A 26,644-nucleotide genomic window follows, 5' to 3' on the forward strand; every position below is an offset into this window, starting at 1 on the left:
AACATTCATGAGATGTACGGGCAGCTTGATTTGGCTAAGATATTCACTTACGACAATCTCTCGTTGAAATCAAACAACATAACTTATCGGTGACGTCCTATTTCAACCGCTTATTGGCAGTTTGGAATGAATTGGATGCTGTAGCCGAGCCTCTTAAAGCGCCTACAATGGTGATTCAACAAGTCAAATGAGTAAAAGATCAAGATCGATTGATCCATTTTTTAATGGGTTTAAATGACAGTTTTTTACCTTTTAGAACATAGATGCTTGCCACCACGCCGGCACCGAACTTCACCGCACTTTCCAGTTGGCTATACAAGATGAGAGCCAACGCATGAGCTCCCACGATGGCTCTCACAATGGTGACATTTTTGCTTTCAACGTGAAACAGAGACCATTTAGTGAAGGAGAGAAAAGTAATGGCGGCCATGGAGAACAAATGGGTCATGAAAGGTAGGTGAATGATAAGATTGTTTTATATGGGGCAAAAATCAATGGCTCAAATTCTTTCTCCCAATCCAATGGTCCAAATAATGTCAAGCCCAATTCCTTTACTAATTCACATGGATCGAGTTACTCCACCTCAAATGGGCCATCTTTGTTTAATTCAAATGGGCCATCTCAAGCAAGTGGGTCAAATGGGTCAGGAAATAATAAGTCTGGAAGAAATGCACGTTATTGTGATTATCACAAATGGAGAAATCACACTCGTGACACTTGTTGGAAGCTGCATGGACGCTCCTTTAATAAGAAATCTGGGTCCACTGTCAACCAAACAGACACCACAGGCAATCCTGTACCCACTTTTAGTCCTGAACAATATCAACAAATCATTCAGATGATCAATCAACTTCCCCAAGCTAATACGGCATCCTATGCAGGTACATCTTGTTGTTTCAATTTAAATAAAGATTATATTTGGATAATTAATTCAGGGGCGAGTGACCACATCATTTGTCACTCCAAGTACCTATACACCAACAAAATCATACACATATGTTCGTATGCCCAATGGCACCATGGCTCCCGTTACCCTAATAGGGACTGTTCAACTTACCAAAACCTTAGTCCTCCATAATGTTTTATGTGTCCTAGCCTTTAGATTTAATCTTATCTCTGTTCCAAAAACTGTCAAGATAACCATTGCTGTTTAAAATTTCTTCCTAACATATGTGAATTTCAGGACCTTTTGACCGGGAAACTAATAGGCTCGAGTAAGGTTCATAACGGTCTTTACTATTGGATCACTGATTCCGTGGAAAAGTCTCAAAATATTTTGTCTTGTATTACTTAAAATAAATTATCTGATTGTAATACAAATTTCAAACAAAATTCCTTGATTTTGCACCAAAGATTGGGTCACAGTGCTTCTATTCCACAACCTCATTGTCCAATTTGTCCCATTGCCAAACAATCCTGAACTGTTTTTCCACACAGCACATCAAACACTACTCATCCTTTTTCCCTTATTCACATAGATATTTGGGGGCCCTATCACACACCTAACCATGATGGCTCCCAATTCTTTCTTACCATAGTTGACGACTTCTCCTGAGGGACATGGGTTTATCTCATGCACTCCAAAACCCAAACACTTTCCAAAATTCAGGCATACGTTTCCACGGTCAAAACACAATTCAATTCTTTTGTTTAGAGAATCCGAACAGATAATGCCCGTGATTTCTTTAATCACCATTGTTCATCATATTTTACATCTCTAGGCATTATACATGAAAGTTCTTATGTCTACACCCCTCAACAGAATGGTATAGTTGAATGGAAACACCGACACCTCTTAGAAGTAGCCAGAGCCCTCAAACACCAAGCCAACATACCGGTCTCCTTTTGGGGCGAATGTGTGGTCACAGCTACTCACCTAATCAATCGGATGTCTACTCGAATTCTTAATGGTAAGACTCCCTTTGAACTTCTTTTTGGGAAACTCCCAGACACTAGTCATCTCCGAGTGTTTGGTTGTTTATGCTATGCTACTAATCTTGGGGCTCGTGACAAGTTTGCTCCTCGAGCCACTCGTTGTATTTTTGTGGGCTACCCTATGCATCAAAAAGGTTACCGTTTATATGATCAGACAGAAAACAGATTCCTAATTTCCAGAGATGTGATTTTTCATGAAGATTCCTTCCCATTTATGGATACTCATAATCAACCCAACATTACTTCCAAGCATACATCTTTTTTTCCTGGAAGATCAACCCTTTCCTTCCGACACATATTTTATGATACCACATGCAGAAGATCTGGGTAATTCTCCAAATGCTCTTGACTCTGCTGTTGCTCCCACAAATCCTTCCACAAAGTCTTCCCCATCAGTCGACTCCTCACCTGCTATCTCAGAAAGTTCTCCTAATCATTCAGAACCAGCCCCTCGCCAGTCCACACGGTCCACCCGACCATCCATTTAGACAGTTGATTATGTCTACCCCACTGTTAAGAATACTTCAAGTACCCTTTACCCTACTACCAATTATGTGAGCTATGATAGACTGTCTTCTACCCACAAGACTTGTATCAGTTAGATCTCTACAAATCAAGAACCCTCTTGCTATTCCGATGCTGTTTCTCATGCACAGTGGTGACAAGCCATGGCCGATGAACTTCATGCTCTGGCACAAAATCATACTTGGGACATTGTACCTCGGCCCTCTCATCGGAAACCAATTGGTTGCAAATGGGTATATAAGATCAAACATCGAGCAGATGGATCCATTGAACGCTACAAAGCTCATCTAGTTACCAAAGGCTTCACTCAACGGGAAGGGTTTGATTACCAAGAAACTTTTTCTCTCGTTGCTAAACATGTTACTGTTCGAGCTTTTCTGTCTGTTGCTGCTATTCGTGATTGGTCTCTCCACCAAATGGATGTTCACAATGCCTTTCTCCATGGCGACCTTTATGAAGAAATTTATATGGACCTTCCTCCGAGCCTTCACCGCCAGGGAGAGAATAATGTATGTCGGCTGCAAAAGTTCCTCTATGGTCTGAAACAAGCATCTCGCCAATGCTAAAATCACAAAGACACTTACAGACTTAGGATTTGTTCAATCCAGAAATGACTATACTCTCTTCACATGGCACAAAGGTACTTCATTCATTGCTTTAATCATTTATGTGGATGATATCCTTATCACAGGGAATGATGCACCTGCCATTCAAGCTTTAAAAGAACACCTCAATAAACACTTCCGTATAAAAGATCTGGGAGAACCCAAATATTTCTTGGGAATCAAGATTGCAAGGTCCCCCGCCGGCATATCCCTCAGTCAGAGAAAATATGTTCTTGAGCTAGTGTCAGATTCTGGATTATCTGCATGCAAGCCAAGTGTGATTCCCGTAGAACAAAACATCAAACTCACAACCCAGCAATAGATAAAGAAATGTCATCCTTTGAAGATGATCCTCCATTAAAAGATGCCACCATCTATCAAAGACTCCTGGGAAGGCTAATATATCTCACCATGACACGACCAGACATAAGTTATGTTGTCCACATCTTAAGCAAATTCATGCATGGCCCAAAGGAATCCTATATGGAGGCAGCAACTAAGGTACTCAAATATCTGAAAGGTTGTCCAAGTCTAGGACTTCTTCTGCCAAGAAACGGAAACTTAGACATAGCAGCCTTCTGCGACTCAGATTGGGGTACATGTCCAATGACAAGGAAATCACTCACTAGTTACTGCATAACGCTTGGGGGATCCTTGATTTCCTGGAAGACAAAAAGGCAGTCGACAGTTTCACTATCTTCAGCAGAAGCTGAATATAGAGCTATGGCGAAAACTATATGTGAAATTGTTTGGGTTCTTGGGTTACTAAAGGATTTGGAGATACAAACAAATAAACCCGTCATCTTACATTGTGACAACAAGGCTGCCAATGACATAGCCGCAAATCCCGTTTTCCATGAGAGGACAAAGCATATTGAAATTGATTGTCATTTTATTCGAGACAAAGTTCAAGAAGGGGTAATCAAGACAAAGCATATCCGAACCTCAGAGCAACCAACAGACATTTTCACAAAGCCACTATGTAGTCGACAACATTCATATTTACTTCACAAGCTTGGAGTTTTTGATAACCCAATAGGCTTGAGCGTGCCTAGTCAATGTGGGACTCCAACACTCCCCCTCACGGTCAAGCCCATATGTTGAGTCATGCCTGTTGATGGAGGTAGTTACTGGCTCTAACTCCTCACCCGCTGGTCAAGCACTCAGCTCAACTGAACCTGGGCTCTGATACCATGATAGAATTTGAGGTGGGCCTAACTCCTCACCCAATAAGGCCTTTTTGAATTGGAGGATTACCTCCTCTTATAACCCAATATGCTTAAGCATGCCTAGTCGATATGGGACTCCAATTTGAGGTGGGTCTGACTCCTTACCCAATAAGGCCTTGTTGAATGGGAGGATTACCCCCTCTTATAACCCAATAGGCTTGAGCGTGCCTAGTCGATGTGGGACTCCAACACTCTCTCTCACGGTCAAGCCCATATGTTGGGTCATGTTTATTATTGGAGGTAGTTGCTAGTTCTAATTCCTCACCTGCTAGTCAAGCGCTCAACTCAACTGAACCTGGGCTCTGATTCCATGATAGAATTTGAGGTAGGCCTGATTCCTTACCCAATAAAGCATTGTTGAATAGGAGGATTACCCCCTCTTATAACCCAATAGGCTTGAGCGTGCTTAATCGGTGTGGGACTCCAACAAATATACAAACTATTCTTACATATAAACTTGTAAACTTATACGTACAAATTAATGTGTTTTAATATGATTATATGATTTTAAATTAGAGATTATTTAAACAAATTAAAATAAAAGATACGTCAAACATGCAGGGTTGTCTCATAAGTTCGTAAGGAATAGTTTATGTGTAATATTGCTTATGAATAAAACCGTAAATATATATTATTTAAGCTGTGCATACTAACATATTTACGAACCTGAGCGGTCATCAGAGGCATTTCTAGTATGTTTTCAACTCCAGGGACTGAATAAATGAACTTCTCCAACATTGGAGTATCGGGAACGGTGATGTCGCCGACCTTGTCGATGCTGAAATCCGCGCCTGCCTCAACAAATGGCACGCCTTTGGTATTGACGCAATCAACAAAAAGTTTTCCATCAGCATTTTTTATCACATCACAAGTAGCTTCACTATTTGTCTCGCCGTCTACATTGTAAATGTAAACAGTGTTCACCATGCTCATGACAACGATATCTAGATTGGACAAGAGATGGGCCCCATTACAAGCTTTTGTTTCAGGTTGGATAAAGATGGGTTCCAACCCTTTTACAGATAAAATGCCCCCATTCTCCTGCTGTGAAGCCCCCATGAATTTATGAGTGTGAATAAAACTTCAGCAGCCTTCTTATATAACTAAAAACCAAGCGGTTTACTTATCTATATATTTATTTTTGAGACAAGACTATAATAAAAAAATTATGCGTGTGTTTCAGAAGTTTGGTATTTTTGTTTATTTAAATAGATATATAGTTGCCCTTATGCAAGCTACTCGAACCTAACATATATTTAATTAGCTTCGGTTCATCAAATTTAATTATTTATTTAATTAAGGTTTTTTTATTTTTTTGTTATTTTTTAGATTGTAAAAGTTATCTATTAGCACTATAACAAGAAATCAATCAGCAAAATAATTTTGTTAAGCGTATCCAAAGAATTGTGTGTCAACCATCATTGGGTAGTCTGATGATAAAAGACCAAAAGGAGGTTCTATGAGCTCTTGAGTTCGAGTTTCCCTAGATACTTATAGGGATGATCATTAAGACTCTTATCCAACCAATGGTTCCAATGCCTGAAAGATTAGTTAAAGTACACCCAAATTGACTCAAATACCCTGATGATAATAATAATAATATATATATATATACACGTCATGCAGGTCAGCATTATTTGCATTTTGTGTTTGTTTGGCTTCAAATGACAGCGTCCCACTTTCATCCTAGATTGGTTAGGTTAGAATTGGATTGCGGATAACTTTCCCAATGGCCTTCAATTTTGGTTTTTTTTTTTTTAACTTTTTTTTTAGGTATTTTTGTGTTAGGAACTGGCACAATCATGATGGAGTGTGGTTCGAAGGTCCATGCGTTCAAAGAGCCGTAATGCATGGGCAAATGATCATTATTAGAATATTATTAGTATTTTATTCAATAGAGAATAGTATTAGGGATTGAAGTCAATAAAGAATTAGGTCTTATTATTATGCAAGGGTCTTTTTGTTAATAGCGAAGAGTTAGGTTGTCAGGCTATATAAAGCCTAAAAACTTTACATTTGGGAATAAGAAAATTGATAATCCAACTTCTTTCAACTTTTGTTCTTTGGAGGTCCTGTTCATCGTATAAACAAAATCTTTCTTCCCTCTATCATTTTGTGAGTACTTATGAGGGGAGAAAACAAAAAGAGAAAAATTGTGAAGAATTTGTTCTTTTGAAAAGCACACATATGGAGTGTTGATAAAAGTTACTATGGTACTATTGTGGTTTTAAGAAGACTGCTCAACAAAAGTAGTAGTTACTATTGTATTCTTATTAGTTAATTAGTGTGATTAAGAGTAGGGCTACAGCTTAGCCAAGTAGCTCGCAAGCTACTCGCGCTTGGCTCATGTCAAGCTCGAATTCGACTCAATATTTCGTGAGCTGAGCTCAAGCTCAAACAGCTCAAAATCTTATACAAGCCGAGCTTGAGCTAGAGGATGTTGGGCCCGATGGCTTGTGAGCCTACTCCAGCTCAACTCAGCTCATCATATATCAAAATTAATTTTATTAACCCTAGTCTTACTTTAAAGTTCAATCTACTCTTCACTCTTTAACAGCTCAGCTCCGGTCTTTCTTCAGTCGCCATTTCTCTTTCTCCGATCAAAGCTCCTACATAATCAAAATCATAGCACTTAGCCAGCCTCTAAACAAATCCTAATTTTGTGTTGAAATTTTAGGCGAAGGAATGGAAGAGTAGCTCGGCTTGTTGCCACCGGGGCTTTCTTTTGGTATGAGAGAACATGAATGATCGGCGAATGAATGAGAAATGTTATGTGATTCATAGGTCAGCATTGATATTGAAGGCTAAAAGTAAATGAGATAATCACTTAAGAAAATAATTAAAAGGGAGATAAATGTCTAAAATAAATATAATTGATCAAATAGATTTATTGAAGATAAATAATAAAATAAATTTTATAAAATAGAGACTAGAAAAGGCTTAGGTTCATTTGAGAAAATATTATTTAAAACGAAGAACTTTATATTAGATAAATCATTGTTGAGAGAAAAGATAATCAATTACATAATAGAAATTCACTTGGAAATTTATATGTTAGAAAAGGCCTAGGTTTATTTGAAAAAAATAAATAGGGAGAATAATATGATATATCAAATGACTTTTATCATGAATAAACTATGAAAATTATCCTTGATATAAAAATTTAATTAATAAAATCAATTTAAAGGAAAAATTAAACATAAATTATGGTGAGATAATTTCCAAATTAAACATAAAAATAATTTAATTTCCGGATTTCCGATATTAATTCAAGACAAATGAAATATCAAAGATAAAGAAATGCTAGAGTTTTTATCTTCAGGTCTTTAATAAATTTATTAAACAAATAAATAAAAACTCAAATAAGTAATATAACTATAAAATAAAGGTTTAGACTTTAGAATAAATGAAATTCTTAGTAAATAAGACTTGGACAACATGTTAAGGCATCCTTCCAAGTCTGAAAAATTTGAAGAAATTAAATTCTTTGAGAAAGAACATTGAGACATTCACAAAAGGGAATAAAAGATATTAAAAAAACCAATAATAATAATAATAATAATAATAATAATAATAATAATAACGCTTTTAATAAATAGTAAAAAAAAAAAAAATACAGCAGTTTTGACTAAGACCAATGACTCTAAATAGAACCCTTATAATATTAATATATATTAATCCCCACAAAAATAAATTCTTTTGAAGGGACTTTAATAATACTAAATTAACCAATATTATTTTTTGAATGGACATTCTTGAAAAGGAGTTGAAAATAAAAAATCAAACAATAGGGATGTTGTATGCTAAAACTATTGAATTCATAGAAAGAAATAATCATAGAAAATAAAATATGAAAAAATTAAAATATGAAATTTAAAACTGTAGTTTATAAAAATTTTCAATGAATGTTAAATATAAAAAATCATGGAAAATTGAATTTTTAAAAAACCTGAAAATACCGTAGCTAACAAATAGTCACTTTTAATAAAATCTGATTTTTGGATAACCTAAGGTTAAAAAAAAAAGCTCTCTTAATATCTAAAATGATAGCAAAATAATAATAATGATAATAAAATTTGATTGAAATAACTTTAGGAGATTTTTAGGATTTATATAATTTAATATAGATTTCTTAGGCTTATGATGAAAACAGTGTTCACGCTTATTAAAATCAAAATGTTTAATTAGGGTCTCGGAGTGAGCCCAATTCAAAACAATATTCTAATTTTAATAAGTCTCATTAGACTTTCTTGTCACACTATAGCACACAAAAAATTGCCCATTAAAAAGGTTTAGGTCCACCGATCTCCAAAATGGGTTTAAGAGAAACAAACCCATTTCATAACCGGGTTTTCTAAAATGCTGAATGACTTTGGATCTCTTTGCCTTGAAGCATTGTTGGATTACTCTTTTGATTGGGCCCATTTGGACTTTACCTGATTTCTTTGACTAAAATGAGAAACATCAATTTACTATTGAATGTCCTAAATTAAATGATTTAAAACTTGTCTTCCTTAATAAAAATCTAACCTAAATTGATTGGAGTGGTTATCTTTAGGGGTGTAATATGAGCCTAGCCACTCAGAAGCTGCTCGGGCTTAGCTCAAGTTCAAGTGGAGTTGAGTTCGAGCTTCCCAATACTCAGTTGGGGCAATTCGTAAGGTATCTCGAGCTCAACATATTATAAAATATTTTAATATTATATTAATAAAATATATAAATTATGGGCAATATAGTCCTTTCTCTTTAAAAAAAGGGTAAATAAAATTAGATTTTTTTTCCTTTACTTCTCTCTCCCTCTTCCTCTTTCTTTCTCGTCTAATTTCATAACCGTAGATCTAAAAGAGCTCGTTCTCTATTCTTCCCCTCTCCTCTCTCTTTTTTATTTTCCCTTTTCCTTTTCCTTTTCCTTCTCCTTCTTCTCCTTTCCTTTCTTTTCCTTTTTCTTTTTCTTTCCCTTTCCCTTTCCATTAACAACCTCCCATCTTAGTATCTTCCAACTTGCAACTGAGCTGGAAGTGTCGTCGCTTCCGATTGCAAGCTGGGCTGGCTACGCCGCCGCCATCCCAACTCATGGGTAGCCTCTTCCGTGCAGCTGATGTTTTGTGTTTTATGAATTTGTGGGTTTGTGGATTTATGGAGTTTATGGGTTTGTGGAATTTGACTCGGTTGTAATCGAATCGAGCTTGAGTCAAGCTCGAGCCGATCATATACCTATCGAGCTCGAGCTTCGATTATTTCAACTGAGCTGAGTTCAAGTTTTTCAGTACTTGACTTAGCTTGATTGCACTTTCTATTGCCCAACACTAATAGACTAAAGAAACCCTATTTCCAAAGCACCCCATTAAAAGTTTGAAAATTAAATTTTTTTTCTTATTGCATCCTATAAATTCTAAGAATGCCTTTAATTCTATTTTTTTATTATTTAAAAGAGTAAACATTTCATTTCCATTACGAATCTAGTTAGAAAAAAAAAAAAAAAATGTGTGGACATAGACAACTATCTAATAAGAAAGAAAATACTATTCGATGTTAACTTGAAAAAAATAAATAAATATTTGATATTGACTTATTTGTCTACCATCTAGTGAAAAAGAAAATAATAGTTGATGTTAAATACTTTGGTAATATTATATATGCGTAAGATATGATAAGAAAATATATATATTATAAACACCATTATGTTAGTAGAATATGAATAAACAAATTTCAAAAACAAAAAAAATAAATAAATAAATAATGACATAAAACTATGTTTTGATAATATGAAATCTCTAATTTTTCATCAAAGATATGAGTTAAATTTAACATAAAAACATTCAGAAACTATTAAAAACTTGTGACTTGATATATCTCACTGCAAATTTTCTTCATCCATCAAATTATTTGTTTTTTTCTAAGTATGATATGAATAGCATATAAGAATTAGGGTTTATCAGGTAGAAGTGTAGTGCTAAAAATATTTGCAAAGAATAAACAATTAAAGATATTTTTAATACGGATAAATTTTCCTTGGTGTATCAATGAGATGCCAATAGAACCACCCAATTAATAATCTCCCATTTTAGTACAAAAATTGTGATTGGAAACTCATCTAGCTTTGTTTTGTGAGTACAAGTAATTTTAGTGGGTTTGTTTGCATTGAATTTCTTCTATTAGAAAATAATGAACCATCCAAAGTTCTCTCATTTCATAAAGAAATATCAAGAAAAATACTTACAAAGAAAGTTGTGTATCAAAACCTATTTTTAGATTTTAAAAATGTTATAATTTTCTAATTGTATTCTTATTATTCTTTTTTTTTTTAAATGTTTGTGTATCGCAAAATTAAATTGCATTGACAATCAAGTATTTAGAATATTTCATCAATGATTATGATAACTGTTATGCCTGGGAGAATAGGGCTGACGTGGTGCCCAGTTAAATGCAAAAGGTCAGACCTCGGGAAGAGTTTACTGACATTCTGGCGCAGCCACGTCGTGTGATCATGGTTACACCCACAGCCTGCTTCCGTCAGAATAGTGGGTACACGTCAGGCCAGCTAGGAGCTGTGATGATCTCGCGTGTCCAATCCCTGCAGCAAATCACGTGAATTACTCTAGAAGATGGATAATGTGACATAAAGAAGGATTTGCACGGATCATCCCACCAACTTACAGATTCAGTGATGATTACCTCAATGCATCCCAATATAAGTTGAGAGCTCCTCTCTCATTAAAGGGATTCGCACATTTACTCTTGACTAACCTCTCTCTCTCTCTAGAATAGACAACATTTGATACCTTGTATTCTCAGTGTAAAGTCAGTCGTCTAAAATGACCTGACCCTTATCAATAATAAAAACATCAGTGGACGTAGGACTTGCTTCCTTAGCATCCGAACCACTTTAAAACTGCTTTCTCACTGCATTTACTGTCATTTTCCTTTCCATTCATGTGTGTCTTTTGGGCCAACTCAACATTTCACACGTGCGTTTCGTTGGTGTCAAAATCACGCATCAACAGTTTGGCCTAGAAGGAGGGCTGATTTAGTGTTCATCCTTCATCAGGAGATCTCCAACCTACCGGTCCTACAACAACAAATGGCCCGCCAACCAGAACCTGAGCAAACCAACCAGGGCGCAGAGGGGCTCCCCTAAGTTCAGGGGGACACTTCTTCCAAAAAACCTTCAGCCCCGCAAAATGCTGCAGGAGATATCCTGCCAAGTTCACAGCTTGACCCCGCTATTAAAAGCTACCTGGAGAGGTTTGACAATACTCTCTAGACAGTTAACCGAAGGCTGGACCATTTAGACCACGGCGTGCCATCCAAGTCAGCTGCGGCGGTACAACCGCCAAAAATGCCTGCAGGTTGCGCGAAAGCGTGGCAAAGGGAAATAGCCCGTGCCACAAGCACTGCAGTGCATGACGAAAAGGGTAAGCAAGTGGCAAAAAACAAGCCCACGGGCTCCAAAGGACCAGCAAACTCTGACCGCGTCCCAAGCAGAATACCAATCTCGTTAAGACTCGGTGAAAGGACGCAGCCTGAGTTGTCCCATGCCACGTCACACCCATAAAAGTGCTGGACGGGGCGATTCTTATCACCGCCAGCAAAACGATCCTGATCGTCACCGTGCGAGAGAGTCCCACACTTCGCGGGGCGGTTCTTACCACCGCGAAGGTCATGAAAATACCCCGCACCTTTCATCGCCATCACATACCTCTAGCCAGCGTGTGTCGAGAGTGGCCGGAACCGTCGGTCGAGGCGAAGAGGAACCGGATCTCTGGACTTTCCTCAATCGTAATCGTGAGGGTCAAACTCGCATGGGTGAAAGCAATCCCCAAGCGGCTCCATTACCGCAAATTGAGGAGCTGCAGCAAGCTCTAGATAAACTACGAGCTCAACAAAACGAGCAAGGGCAGGTCACATCTGCGTCCCCCTTCTCTACCAAAGTGTTAGCCGCTCCATTCCCATCAGGATTCAAGATGCCCGACATGCGGGCGTTTGATGGAAACTCCGATCCGCAGGATCATTTGTATGAATTTAACAACCTGATGGAGCTTCACCATGTCTCAGATCTAGCAAAATGCCGTTGTTTGGCAGTAACTTTGACCTCTCAAGCCAAACGGTGGTTCAGGTCGCTCCCAGCGGGATCGATCAGTTCGTGGCCTCAAATGAGCGCGGCGTTCCTAAGGCATTTTTAAGCAAATCGGAAATTCTCGATGCCTTTGAGCTACCTCAGCAATATAAGGCAAGAAATAGATGAATCCCTCTAATCCTACATTGATCGTTTTCACAGAGAACTCAACAAGGTGGCTCATACTCCCGAAGAGTCTGTTCGGACTCTCATCATAGCCGGAGTTCGTCCACAGACCGACCTATGGAAAGAATTATAGGTTGAGGATGATGTTTCCCTAACTGGATTCTAAAACCTTGCAAAGAAGTACCTCCGGATAGAAAATTCATTGGCGGCACTCCGCCGTCACGACCTCGGCACTTCGGGCAGTACACCTGGTCGGCGAGATAGTAGAAGAGCTGATAGCAGGGGGGACGCAGACGATCAACAAAGAGGGAAGAAACCTCGTTACGAGCCCAAAAAGTCCTATGCTCTCGTCCCTCGTCGCGATCGCGACAGAAATCAATATACTTCACTGAACGCATCTGTATCGGTTATTCTTGATAAATCCGAGGAGGCCAGCCTGCTCGGAGAGCCCGAGCCCGTGAAAACTCCCGCAACTACCAGAAACAATAAAAAAATATTGTCGCTATCATCGTGACAATGGGCACCATACCGATGAATGTCGAGCTCTCAAGCAGGTGATCAAAAACCTCATCAAGTAGGGACATTTCAAGGAGTATATTGATGACTCTGCTCCCTCACAAGAGAAAAATCAGGGGGAGCCAAGTAAAAAGCGCCGCGATCAGAAAGGAGTGTGTACCCTCAATTTAATTTTCGGGGGACCGCACTTCGCGGGGAACTCACAAGATGCGCAAGAAAGGTATGCTCGCGAGGCATATCACTTGCCCATCAGAATGATGAGCATGGCATAGTGACCACAAAAGGTTCACCAGGAGGAGAAAATTTCCTTCTCCGAAAAAGATGCGGCCTGGTTGCATCGTCCTCACGATGATGCCCTTGTGATCACGCCCCTCATAGGGCGCCATAATATCCAGAGAATGTTAGTGGATAACGAAAGTGCTGTGAACATCATGTTCGCTTCAACTTTCGAAAGAATGAATTTGGACGAGGCCGACCTGAAACCTGCCTCGTTCCCTATATATGGCTTCACAGGGGACCACTTGCTCCCCAAGGGCACGATCTCCCTCCTAGTCACGTTGGGTGACTTCGACGAGGTGACCAGGATAATTGAGTTATTGATAGTGGATTGTCCATTCGCCTTTAATGGAATCCTGGAGCGACCTTTGCTGAGACACTTCAATATAGCATTTGAAGATAAAGTTCCCCACCCCAACGGGGATTGAGGAAGTTAGCGGGTCTCAGTGTTCAGCTCGGGACTGCTATGTGAAAGCAATGCAGATGGCGTGCAAAGGCAAAGGCACATCACGCGGCGATCACAACCAGACAATGGCAATTAGCCGGATCGAGCCATAGCCTAGCCTAGCCGAGGATAATATAGATCCTCGCATTCAGGACTGCCCTTCCAGTGAGCCAGTTGAGGACCTGACTGAAGTACTGGTCGACCAGAGCGAACCAAGCAGGGTGTTAAGGATCGGTAAAAATCTCAATCCCTAGCTCGCTATCGAACTGACCAGCTTCCTCAGGAAAAACATCGATGTGTTCGCATGGTCGCACGCAGATATGGTCGGGATCAGCCCGAATATTATTTGCCATGCATTAAACATCGACAGTGAAGCTAAGTCAGTTCGCCAAAAGAAGAGAGCGATGGACCTGGAGCGATATGCTGCCTTGAAGCTTGAGGTGGATAACCTCCTCTGAAATGGATCCATCTAAGAAGCACTCTATCCGACCTGGGTTGCTAACCCAGTTCTGGTAAAGAAGCCTAACGGCAAATGGCGGACCTTCGTCGACTTCACCGACCTGAACAAGGCATGTCCGAAAGATAGTTTTCCCCGGCCAAGGATCGACCAGCTCGTGGATGCAACCTCGAGGCACGAGCTACTAAGTTTTATGGACGCGTACTCAGGATATAATCAAATTCTGATGTACGGGCCAGACGAAGTGCATACATCTTTTATTACAGATCGGGGACTGTACTGCTACAAAATTATGCCCTTCGGCCTCAAGAACGCTGGTGCAACTTACCAGCGATTAGTTAACCGGATGTTCTCCGAACAGATAGGTAGATCGATGGAGGTCTATGTAGACGACATGCTGGTGAAGTCGCATGTTGCTTCAGATCACGTGGCACATCTCATTGAGATGTTCGGCATCCTCCGGCAGTACCGAATGAAGTTGAACCCCCTCAAATGTTCATTTGGAGTATCCTCGGGAAAGTTCCTAGGGTACATGGTTAACCAGCGGGAAATTGAGATCAACCCCGAAAAAATCCAAGCTCTTCTCGATATGAAGAACCTGACCAACAAAAAACAGGTTATGAGCCTAAACAGGCGTATAGCAGTGCTAAGTCACTTCATATCGAGGCTAACAGATCGCTGTTTGCCATTCTTCAATGTACTCAGGGCCAATAAGAAGTTCGAATGGACTCTCGAGTGCGAACAGGCCTTCCAGAGAATAAAGGAACACCTCGGGAAGCCACCACTTCTGTCCAAACCTCTCCCATAAGAGATCCTCCTTTTGTACCTGTCCGTCTCACAGTTCGCGGTTAGTGCAGCTTTAGTTCTGGAAGAGAACGGAACGCAATGGCCAGTATATTACACGAGCAAGCGTCTGTTGGATGCCGAGATGCGGTATCCGAAAATGGAGCGATTAGCCTATGCCTTGCTGATCGCTTCTTGAAAGTTGTGACCTTACTTCTATGCCTATACAGTTCATGTATTGACTAATTACCCACTCAAGCAGGTCCTCCAAAACCAAAGGCGTCGGGTAAATTGCTCAAATGGGTCATGGAACTTAGCCAGTTCGATCTCTATTACAAACCAAGAGCAACTGTTAAAGGGCAGGCTGTTGCCGACTTCATATCAGAGTTCTTGCATCATCTTGCGAACAAATCGGAACAGCCCAACGAAGTCATCCAGGAAACTGTTCAAAATCTCTCTACCTGGACCCTCTACGTCAATGGATCATCAAACAGAAAGAGGGCCAGAGTGGGTCTTCTCTTGTTGAGTCTCGAAGGGGCCCGCATTCATGGTATTCTCTGGTTCGATTTCAAAGCAACTAATAATGAGGCCAGTATGAAGCCCTGCTCGCTGGACTTAGGTTGGCCAAGGAAATGGCGCAACCACGATCAGCGTCCACAGTGACTCCATGCTGTCGTTAACCAGATTTTGGAAGAGTATCAAGCCAAGGAAGATAACATGATCAATTATCTGAAGAAAGCTAAGGTCGCACTTGAGTCGTTCAAGCACTTCACGATCACTCAAATTCCCAGAGAAAACAATTCTGTGGCGGACGCCTTGGCAAGGATAGCCTCATCATTAGACTCGGATGCACTGGAGAACATTTCTGTTCGATTCATTGAAATCCCCAGTATCAGCCCAATCGAACAGGCCGTGAATGTAACGGGTTCAGACTCATGGATGATCCCCATTACTCGGTATCTCAAGGATGGGATCTTGCCTGACGATAAGGTCGAGGCAAGGGTTCTACGAACAAGATCTGCTCGCTACACCTTCATTGGAGACCAGCTGTATAGGCGAGGGTTTAGTGCCCCTTTCCTCCGATGTGTAACCAGCGAAGAAGCGGATTACATTATGAGGGAGATATATGAAGGGATCTGCGGTAATCACACCGCCCCGCGATCTCTTACGAACAAGGTTGTTCGTCAGGGGTACTATTGGCCTCGAATCTAAGATGACACCTACAACTTTGTCAAAAGGTGTAATATATCGCGAGCTCCCTCCCACGAACTGATAACCATGACTAGCCCTTGGCCTTTTTCCATGTGGGGGATCGATCTCATCGGTCCCATGCCAGTCGGTAAAAAGGGAGTCAAATATGCCGTGGTCGCGGTAGATTACTTCACCAAATGGGTGGAAGCCGAACCATTAGCCGCGATCACGACCAGAAAGCTCAAAGACTTCGTTTTCAAGAATATTGTATGCCGCTACGGAATTCCTCATACCGTCATCTCGGATAATGAGAAACAGTTCGACAACGAGGAATTCAAGCAGTTTTGCGACGAGCTGGGCATCCATAAAAAATTCTCCTCAGTTGCAAGACCGTAAGCAAATGGCCAAGTTGAAGCTGTCAACAAAACCATCAAGCACACTCTGAAAGCCAAACTTGGCGTAGCCAAAGGGAATTAGGCCAACGACCTCCCTAAAGTCCTATGGGCGTATAGAACAACTCCAAGAACCTCCACCTTAGAAACACCTTTTTCGCTAGCATATGGATGCGAAGCGATGATCCCTGTAGAGGTGGGAACTGGTTCACTTCAGAGGGACTTATATAATGAGGCCGACAACGAAGCACTTATGAGAGCAAACCTAGATCTTGTTGAAGAACATCGCAGCAAGGCTTCGCTAAGGATAGCAGCTTATCAGCAACGTGCAAAGAGCTTCTTCGATTCAAAGGTCAGGCGAAGAGACTTCCAGGTCGGCGACCTTGTGTTAAAGGAAGTTCTTCTTGGTACCAGGGAACCAAGTGCGGGAGTGTTAGGACCAAACTGGGAAGGTCCATACCACATCGACAAAGTGATAACACCGGGGACTTATCATCTCAAAAGGCTGAACGGTTCCAAAGTGCCCCGAGCTTGGAATGTTAAGCCCCTTCGACCATACTATCAGTAATTCCGAACTCAGTTTTCCTTATAAATTAACTTGTGATTTGTGTAAATAATTTCCTTGTAAAGTATCATTTTGTGCGCTTGTAACAATCTTGTAATCTTGTTCGTGTGAATGTGTTATGTTATCACACTTGTTCCAGTAAATGTAAGCAATCAGGAAGTACTCATGTATAATAAAGCGAACAGAAATTGTAAAAGCAAAAATGTATTTCATTAATGTGGAGTACAACAAGCAAAATGGCATGACTACAAGCACTAATCCGGCTCCTAGAGGGCCGACCTCATTGTCCTAGGGCTGGTCAGCTGAGGGTTTATCCGAGGGGTATCCCGAACCTCCTGCCCGGGAGGCCGCCGCTTCATCATCCTCCCGCGCCATGGACATAAGTGTATCTCGCCAGTCTTCCGAGAGGTTGAACATGTCAAGTCGTGGATTCTTCGGTCGCAAGGCATAAATAGACTCGATCGCCCATTCGACAGTCTTCTCCTCTACCTCTGCTGCCTGATTATGCATCTCTTGTGTCAAGGAAGCAACTTTTCCTTGACTTACCTGAAGTTCAACTTCGAGACCTTGCCTTCGATTCTCGGAGGCGGCCTTCGCTTCTCGGAGGCGTCCCTCTCTTGTTCTGTTCGCAAGGCTTGCGGAGAGGTCACTTTGAGCTCCTGGTCCTTCTCCCCGGTCTCCTTGGAGAGTCTGGCTATGGTCCTTTGTAGCTCCTTTATTTCCTCTCCATGCTTCTCGAGCTACACTTTTTGAAAGTCCACCGTATGAACAGCCGCATCTCTTTCGTTCAGGTACCGATTCGCCGACTCAGAAGACAGGTTTCTCTCTGTTTCGGCGACTTCCAGGCTTCACTTGAACATTGCGTTCTCTTCCTTCAGAGCAACGTCTCCCTTTGTGGCTCCTAGTTGAACCTTCTCCAGGGACATTCGCATGGAAAGAAGAGTTTGCGAACAAAGAAAGATAGAGTTAGCTAATCAAAAGAAGCTAAAGGAAGTCCTCGCCGAGGACAATTTGTTAACCTTGCTTAAGTGTTGGACCAATGTGGACATTAGGTCCACATCATTGGAACTTGCGAACTGCTCGAATGATTCCGAGAGTTCGCATTCCAATAAGGTGTAGACCACCAGCTGCAGGTACTCCAACAGGTTCCCCAGCGAGTCCAACACTAGAGTATCCTTCTTCGTGGCTTCAGCAGTGGTCGTGTCGTCCATCAGTTCCTTACCCGACCTTCTCACGTCCGGCTGCGACCTCTTGGGTTGATCGCCCTCAAATTCGATCTCTGACTCTTCAACCTAAATCTGTCTCCTCTTCTTTCGCTGGGCCGTTGTCTTCAGCCTCGGGCAAGCAGGCGACTGCTGGGAGACCTTCATGGTTCGTATTGGTGCGTCCTCTAACGGTTGTGCCTGAGAAGTTCCAGAAGGTCACGCCGGTGGGCCTGATATTGCGCCTTCAGCTAGGGGAACGGTCAGAGTAGCATCGGTCGCCTTGGCTTTGCTTAACCGAGGGAAATTGAGTGGCTTTCGTCGCGACTACTCTGACTCCTTCGGAGGCATGGTTGCTGCATGCAAAGCATCATTAGTAAAGATATCTCATTTCACGACCAGAAAAGGATCAATTAGCAGGACTTATTCAATGGGGGCTCTAACGACGCATTTGCGTTGAAGAAACTGTATTTTCGCAAATTCGCGGTCGTCACGAGTTTCTTCGCGTCGCGCTTGTCCTCGAGTAGGGAGCCGAAATGCACGATCCTACTTCTATCGAATAGCAGCCCTAAGTTGGTAGTCTTGTTAACTGTCAGAAAGGAATCAGGTCGTTAGAAAGAGCACATTTCGAATGTAATGAATTTGTAAAAAAAAAAAAAAAAAAAAAAAGAGGCCTACTCGGTTCCTCGAAGCGGCAATGGCTGTCATAATGAAAGAAGAAAAACTTCATTTCATAGGCCCCGTGTTGCTTGGATAACTGTGTATTCTTTCGGCGATAGTAGGTCGCCTGAATAAGTAATAAGAATCCTTGTCCTTGCTCTTTTTCAAAAAATATGAGTAGCCGACCTCCGTCGGGGTTAGCTCGCCCAGCCTATTCTCGTGGCACGTGATGTACATTGCAACGGCAATGACATACACGTTCGGAGTCAACTACATCGGTACGACCCCGAAGTGGTCTGAAAGCGACCTGATGAAAGGGTGGAAGGGGATCAGTCCCCCACCCTTGATGATCTCCTCGGAGACTGCGGCCAGACCACTTAGCGGGTATTGCGATGAGTGTGCCACGTCGAGGAAAGCGTCCACCTCGATACCATACTGTTTTATTACCCTCTCGAGCTCATCCTCAGTAAGTACCGAGAAGACCTCGATAGGGATACTTGGAGCACCCTGTGGGGACGAACCGGTTCCCTGTCGGATCTGGTTGTTGAGGGGTCCATTTTGCTGGTCTACAAAAGTGACAAGCAGAAGGGTCATTTAGCCGCTGTACGCTATTTCGTACGATGACGTGGGAGGAAACAAACTCCCTAAGTCCCAAAGGAAACCCTAATGGCATGATTCGAGTCGCCATTCATGGCTCAAACCTGACCTAAGCATCTCGTCTCCGATAGGCTACCGGAAGACAGACGCCATTTAACCATGGAAAATAATGGAACAAAAACAGAGAGAAACTCTTACCTCTCAGAGTATGAGAATAGCTTCCGCTTCGAATACTAGAAAAATGCTAGTTTGGAAGGCAAAGGTTCCAGGTTTGTGAAAATCTTTTACTCTCTGTGAAAAAGACTCTAGTGACATTGCCTGAGAAAGACTCGAGCTTTTTATAGCGTATGAATCGGCGTTTGGATTTCTTGGAATCGAAACGGCGTTTGGGCGGCAAAGGTTTCTCACCGTTGATCACAGCCACGTGTCACACATCAATAGGAAAGAGTGAGCGTCACGACGGGATAAAGTCAAACCTTCATCTTTCCCGTTGAAAAGCTCAAACGACGGCCATTTCTCTTTCTCAAAGCATTAATTGCGTCTCAAATCTACATTTAATGCTCTGATAAGGGGTGTCGTTCCAACGTATAATGCATTTAATGTCCTGATAAGGCGTACTGTGTCAGCGTACAATGCATTTAATGCATCTGGTTGGCACTTATCACACACAAGGCACATCTGTCAGCACAAAGACTATTTCATTAAATGCACCCATATCAAAAGCACAACAGGTGACGTCTAACGAAATCAGGTTGCTCGTCCTCTGCAAACAATGATCATGCGAGGTCGTGTTCACAAAAAAGTGCTGTCCCGACCTACTTTCAAACAGGTCGGAATCACCAGAATTTCCAGGAATCATCCAATTGCGGCATGACTGGTAGTTTCCAATGTTCGATTCTCAAACCTTAAAAACCAGGGGACTTCTGTTATGCCTAGGAGAATATGGTTGACGTGGTGCCCAGTTAAGTGCGAAAGGTCAGACCTCGGGAAGAGTTTACTGACATTCTGGCGCAGCCGCGTCGTGTGATCATGGTTACACCCACAGCCTACTTTCGTCAGAATAGTGGGTGCACGTCAAGCCAGCCAGGAGCTGTGATGATCCCGCGTGTCCAATCCCTATAGCAAATCATGTGAATTACTCTAGAAGATGGATAATGTGACATAAAGAATGATTTGCACGGATCATCCCACCAACTTACAGATTCAGTGATGATTACCTCAATGCATCCCAATATAAGTTGAGAGTTCCTCTCTCATTAAAGGGATTCGCACATTTACTCTTGACCAACCTCTCTCTCTCTCTAGAATAAACAGCATTTGATACCTTGTATTCTCAGTGTAAAGTCAGTCGTCTAAAACAACCTGACCCTTATCAATAACAAAAACATCAGTGGACGTAGGACTTGCTTCCTTAGCATCCGAACCACTTTAAAACTGCTTTCTCACTGCATTGACTGTCATTTTCCTTTCTATTCACGTGTGTCTTTTGGGTCAACTCAACATTTTACACATGCGTTTTGTTGGTGTCAAAATCATGCATCAACAATAATCATTTCAAATTAAGTCCACTAAGTACACCACAATCAAATTAATTATTTCGTTTCTATATTTCAGTCTAATATATATATTCTTAAATTTAAAGTTTTTAAAGGTTGAAATAGTAGGCTTAGGCCTCTAGACTACATTTCAAGGTTGAATAAGCGTTGTTACAATTTTTGGCATTTCTAAACAGTAGGTGATTTGTAGACTCTGCACTTAACCTTAAGCAATGATAAACATAACAAGTATAATCATTAAAGTTAAGAACAAATCGCATAATTGCAACCTAAAATAACCTCTCTTTTTAAACTAGAGAATTTCACGTTTCTCTTTATCTTATGAGGTGGGTATGTATCTCCTTTTGTTTTATAACTAAAATTAGATCTATAAGACAACTAAAAGAATTAAAGAATATCTTATAATGGCAACAAACTAAGATGCCTTCTAGAAGCGCCAAGTCGCAATTAATGGCCAATAAAAAAAAAAATTATGTTGCACCAGCATACATAGATTGTCGTAATATATATATATATATATATATTGCTTTACTACTGTATAAGCAAAAAATTCAAATTGTAACTCTAGCAATTAAAAGAATAACAGGAAAGGAGATATAAAATTAAAAAGAGAAAATTGCACGCACAGATTGATTGACAAAATACAAAAGCGTAATGGTGTATTAATTCAATTTAATCTCAATTTCTTCTGTTTCTAAATGATTTAATGCCTATCTTTACTTGCTTGAACTTCACAAAATTAAAATTATTATTCAATGAACTTGTCTCTTGTGATATTACTTGAAGCATACACCACTTATCTTTTGCTGTTGTTGGTTAATAAAGATACTTTTATTTTTTGTAAATGATACGAAAGGTTGAGATTGTATTTTAATTAAGATCCTGAATATTTTGCATTTGGCATGTTATATAAAGGATGAATTGATGTGATATTTAATATAAATTAATTAAACATTATTTAGGATTGAGAAGTTTGAGATAATATTCCATGATAATTTTGTAGTATAGAATAGAGTAAACGACATATTCTCATCCGAAGTTCGGCGAAATCCCAAGTTGGTAACCCTGGTTCCATTTATTCCAAATTCCCACTCTTAAAATAACACTATTAACAATTTTTAGGATAAAGAAATGTGCTATTACCATAATACGCTTAACAAATAAATTAATAAATACTTATTAACTACTAAATAGTAAAATTATAAAATTAACCATCTTATTTTCAAATTATTTTAATAACACCCTCGAAAACTACAGACCCTATCAGTTTTTCCCCAATCTGGGCTGTTTCTGACGGCATTGAACCCCGTGGTCACCTCCATCACCTTCCCCATAGCCCATCGTCCAAAACCCCTCTAGTTCTTGACTCAGTGGCCCCTCCAATCATTGATGCCGTTAGGTTTAGGGTATTGCTATTCCTTGTCGGATTCCGGTTGATTCCGACGGCAACAATCCAATTGGACACCACCACTGCAACCAGCGTCTCCAACTCTACAAAACCCCTATGTCCCCAGCAACCGTTTAGTCATCGTTTGTCGGCCGAGAGTTTCGTGTTCATCACATTTTTTGGAGCTATCGTGGCTAGCAAACGATGAGCTGTTGTGGCTAGGAAGGTAAAGGGTTTTGTAGGGAGTCAAACGATGGTGTTGGTTGGGATTGTTGTCACTCAAAATGGCTGAAAATCGGCAAAAAAAGTCACACAACACCGCTACCATGGTCGGTGATCGGCGAGTGATAAGGGGTTGTAAATGATAAGGTTTTTTAAAGGGAAGGATGTGGTTCAAATAGTAGTGACAATAGTGATTTTAGGTGGAAGAATCACTGGAAAAGGGTAAAAAATGTTGAGGGCTACATCTGCTAACATGCATTGGAGTCTTGTTAGAAGCAGTAATCTGCTAACGTGCGTCATCTCTTACAAAATGACTAATTACCCCTTTATTATTATATTAAACAATTTTTCATCACTTGAATGTGAGAATTTAAAATAAATGTAACCGCATCGTCAAATCGCGGTGGGAATATGTGGTTTACTCTATAAAATATTATCTCTTACGAGGATCAAGACTAATTAATGATGAATTGATGTGATAAGAAATATAAATTAAACAAATAGGTAAAAAAATTTGATATTAGAGATGTGTATCTCCAGTTTTATTTTTATTATATAGTAATTAATCACATGGGTATTTATCTTTACACTCAACACAAATGTGAAACTAAAGATGTCTATCTCTAGTTTTATTTTTATTATATAGTAATTAATCACATGGGTATTTATCTTTACACTCAACACAAATGTGAAACTAAAGATGTCTATCTTTAGTTTTATTTTTATTATATAATAATTAATCACATGGGTATTTATCTTTACACTCAAGACACTGTGATATTAAAGATGTGTATCTCTAGTTTTATTATATAGTATTTAATCACATGGGTGTTTATCTTTATACTCAACACACATGTGATATTAAAGATGTGTATCTCTAGTTTTATTATATAGTATTTAATCACATGGGTGTTTATCTTTATACTCAACACACATGCGATATTAAAGATGTGTATCTCTAGTTTTAATTTTATCATATAGTAATTAATCACAAGGGTATTTATCTTTAATACACTCAACACACATGAAAGTCTATTCATCCTTAACTGAAATACTTAAAATTAGAAATGAAAGTCTATCATCCATTACCAAATTAAACTAATTGAAAAATGAATTTCTTAAAACTATGAAAATTGAATATAATTTGAAAAGTGGGTGTATTTAACTTATTATATAAAATGCAGGAATAATTACTTTGTTTCAAAATGTCGTATTGTTTTTTAATTTATTTCTTGGGTAAGTAGTATTAATCCGAAAATTATTAATGGGGAGACATTTAAAAACAAAAAAAACAAAACAAAACCAAAGGAAAGGAAACATTGACAAATTGTATTTTTGTCAATAAACAGACTCTTATTTATCAATTAATTAACACTTCTCAAGAATAATACATTGAAGAAAAACTGAAAGAGATAAAGATTGTCAATATTATTAAGTAGAGAAATATTTATTTTATTGAATACTCTCTATGATACAACTATTGAACTTTCTTATATAGCATATCCAAGTTATTTTCATTCACTAGCTAAAAATAAAATAAACCCTATTTAAAAGTAAAATAAAAATATTCTAAAACTTTGTATATATTCTAATTATAAATAATTTCTTCATGTAAAAACTTCCAATGCCACCTCATCTTTTTCATCAACTTCAATGAAAAAATCATAAATTAAGGCTATAGTTGAGATGGCTTATTTTTAAAAGCTTAAATAATAATTTTCAATAAATAAATGTTAATTTTCTATTGGTTCGTGGTACAACCTCAAAATGTTGAGGTGGTAACATAGAGATATTCTAGATTTTCTCTTATTAATTACTCCAATAACATTAATTATTTTTAAAACTTGATTTGTCTTAGGTTATAAATTTTTTATTAGTCCTACAAATCATTGTTTATATAAGTAGACTTCCTGAAAAGTTTTATTCTGCAACTATTTAAACCCCTAAACATTTCTCTCTTTAAAAATCAACTACATTCAGGAACCAGATGTCTCAAAACCTTAAAAGTTCCCCAAGCCTCCCATGGAAGCCCTGGTTCTTGATGAACTTCCTCGCCTATATTGTCGACGCCAGTCGCCGCCCTAACATTACCGTCAACCGCCGTCTCTTCAACCTCTTTGACTTGAAATCTCCACCATCAAAAAACCCCATTAACGCCGTTGCAACCTTAGATATCGTAGTTGACACTTCTCGTGACCTCTGGTTTCGCCTCTATACACCTGAAAAAGGAGGTGGAGATGACGTTAGCATGCCTGTCATTTTTTACTTGCATGGCGGAGGATTTTGTTACTTGCAAGCCAATTCATTTAGCTTTGATAGGTTTTGTAGAAGGCTAGCCAAGGAGCTTCATGCCGTAATAGTTTCTATCAACTATCGTCTCGCCCCAGAGCACAGGTATCCAAGTCAATGTGAAGATGGTATTGATGTGCTCAAGTTTGTTGACACCACAAACATTGAAAGATTCCCTTCTTGTGCTAATCTCAAGCATTGTTACATTGTTGGAGACAATGCGGGTGGCAACTTGGCGCATCAAGTAGCACTTAGAGCCACTCAGAACAATTTTTTGAAGCTGGAGATCATTGGACTTATAGCGATTCAACCGCTTTTTGGTGGTGAAGAAAGGACAGAATCAGAAATTAGGCTTCACAAATCTACATTATTGCCGATGGAGCGGACTGATTGGATGTGGAAGGCTTTACTGCCAAAAGGTTCAAATAAAGACCATCCGGCAGTGAACATTTTCGGGCCGAATGCGGTTGATATTTCGGACGTGAAGTTTCCCGCGACGATTGTATTTGTTGGAGGGTTAGATACATTGCAAGATTGGCAAAAGAGGTACTATGAAGGATTGAAGAAAAGTGGAAAAGAAGCTTATTTAATAGAGTACCCTAATGCTGTTCACTCTTTCTATAGTCACCCTGAGATTCCTGAGTCATTTATGCTGATTGAGGAGTGCAAGGATTTTATAAGAATTCAATCTGCTAAAAGTTAATTGAATGATTTTAGGTGATATAGAGTTACCGCATTATTATGTGTATCTGTTGAAAAAAAAAAAAAAAAAGTTATGCGTTTGTTTAGTTGTGGTATTTTTAAAATATTATTGTAAAATTGAGTTGGATTATTATTTCGAGAATAAGATTTCAAAAATATGTGTTTGGTAGAGTATTTAGTTGGGTTATTATTATGAGAATATAATTTGATGTTTGGTAAAGTATTTAGGATAATATATAGAGTTGAATAAATTGTAGTGGCTGACGATGGTGGTGGCTATTCAAGTTCGTGCGACAGTAGACCTTGAAGCCTGAAACGTCTGGGCAATGGGCAGATCTTGAACGGTGGTGTGTTTGGAAGACAACACGACGGTGATGAGTGGTGGTGGAAGCCGGTGGCCTAGGGTTGAAGGAGGATGGCCGACGATGGTGGTGGATCTTGGAGATCGTGCAACGGTGGTGGTCCAAGGCTAAAGCATGTGGGCATTGCAAGAGGTTCAATGGTTATGGAGGAGGAAGAGAGATTTCCGGTGATGAGTGGTGGCGGAAGACAGACAATGTGCGGTGGGTGGAACAGATTTAATTTTTATGGCCGTTTTTGGGACAGAGATCTTGGGAAAGGAGAGCTGCAAGATCTTGGGTTTTTTTTCTGATTCAAGTGGAAGATCGTTTGGAGATAGATTTGGGAATTGAGTAGAAGATCATTTGTGACCGTGGTGAAGGAGTGAAGACAGAACAAGAAGAAAGACAAAAAAAAAGTGAAGAAAGAAGAAGAAGAAGAAGAAGAAGAAGAAGAAGAAAGCATTGCAAAATGTCAACATATTAAAGACAGACAACGGTCACAATTGTGAGGAATCAAATTTTGAAGA

The 26,644-nt window shown here is 39.7% G+C and overlaps 1 protein-coding gene across 1 annotated transcript; it reads left to right on the forward strand.

Annotated features, from left to right (window-relative positions):
• The first annotated feature begins 24,772 nt into the window (after window positions 1–24,772).
• LOC116128985 (probable carboxylesterase 18) lies at window positions 24,773–25,777 on the forward strand. Its single transcript, XM_031414728.1, has one exon. It carries the CDS (start codon window positions 24,773–24,775, stop codon window positions 25,775–25,777), a length of 1,005 nt encoding a protein of 334 aa, XP_031270588.1.
• The last annotated feature ends 867 nt before the right edge of the window (window positions 25,778–26,644 follow it).

The sequence above is a fragment of the Pistacia vera genome, unplaced genomic scaffold (genome assembly GCF_008641045.1).
Source record: "Pistacia vera cultivar Batoury unplaced genomic scaffold, PisVer_v2 Contig206, whole genome shotgun sequence".
Taxonomy (NCBI): Eukaryota; Viridiplantae; Streptophyta; class Magnoliopsida; order Sapindales; family Anacardiaceae; genus Pistacia; species Pistacia vera.

Bases quoted from the DNA above. Each gene is read 5' to 3' on its own strand.
- LOC116128985 (XM_031414728.1), top strand. From the start codon at position 24,773: ATGTCTCAAAACCTTAAAAGTTCCCCAAGCCTCCCATGGAAGCCCTGG.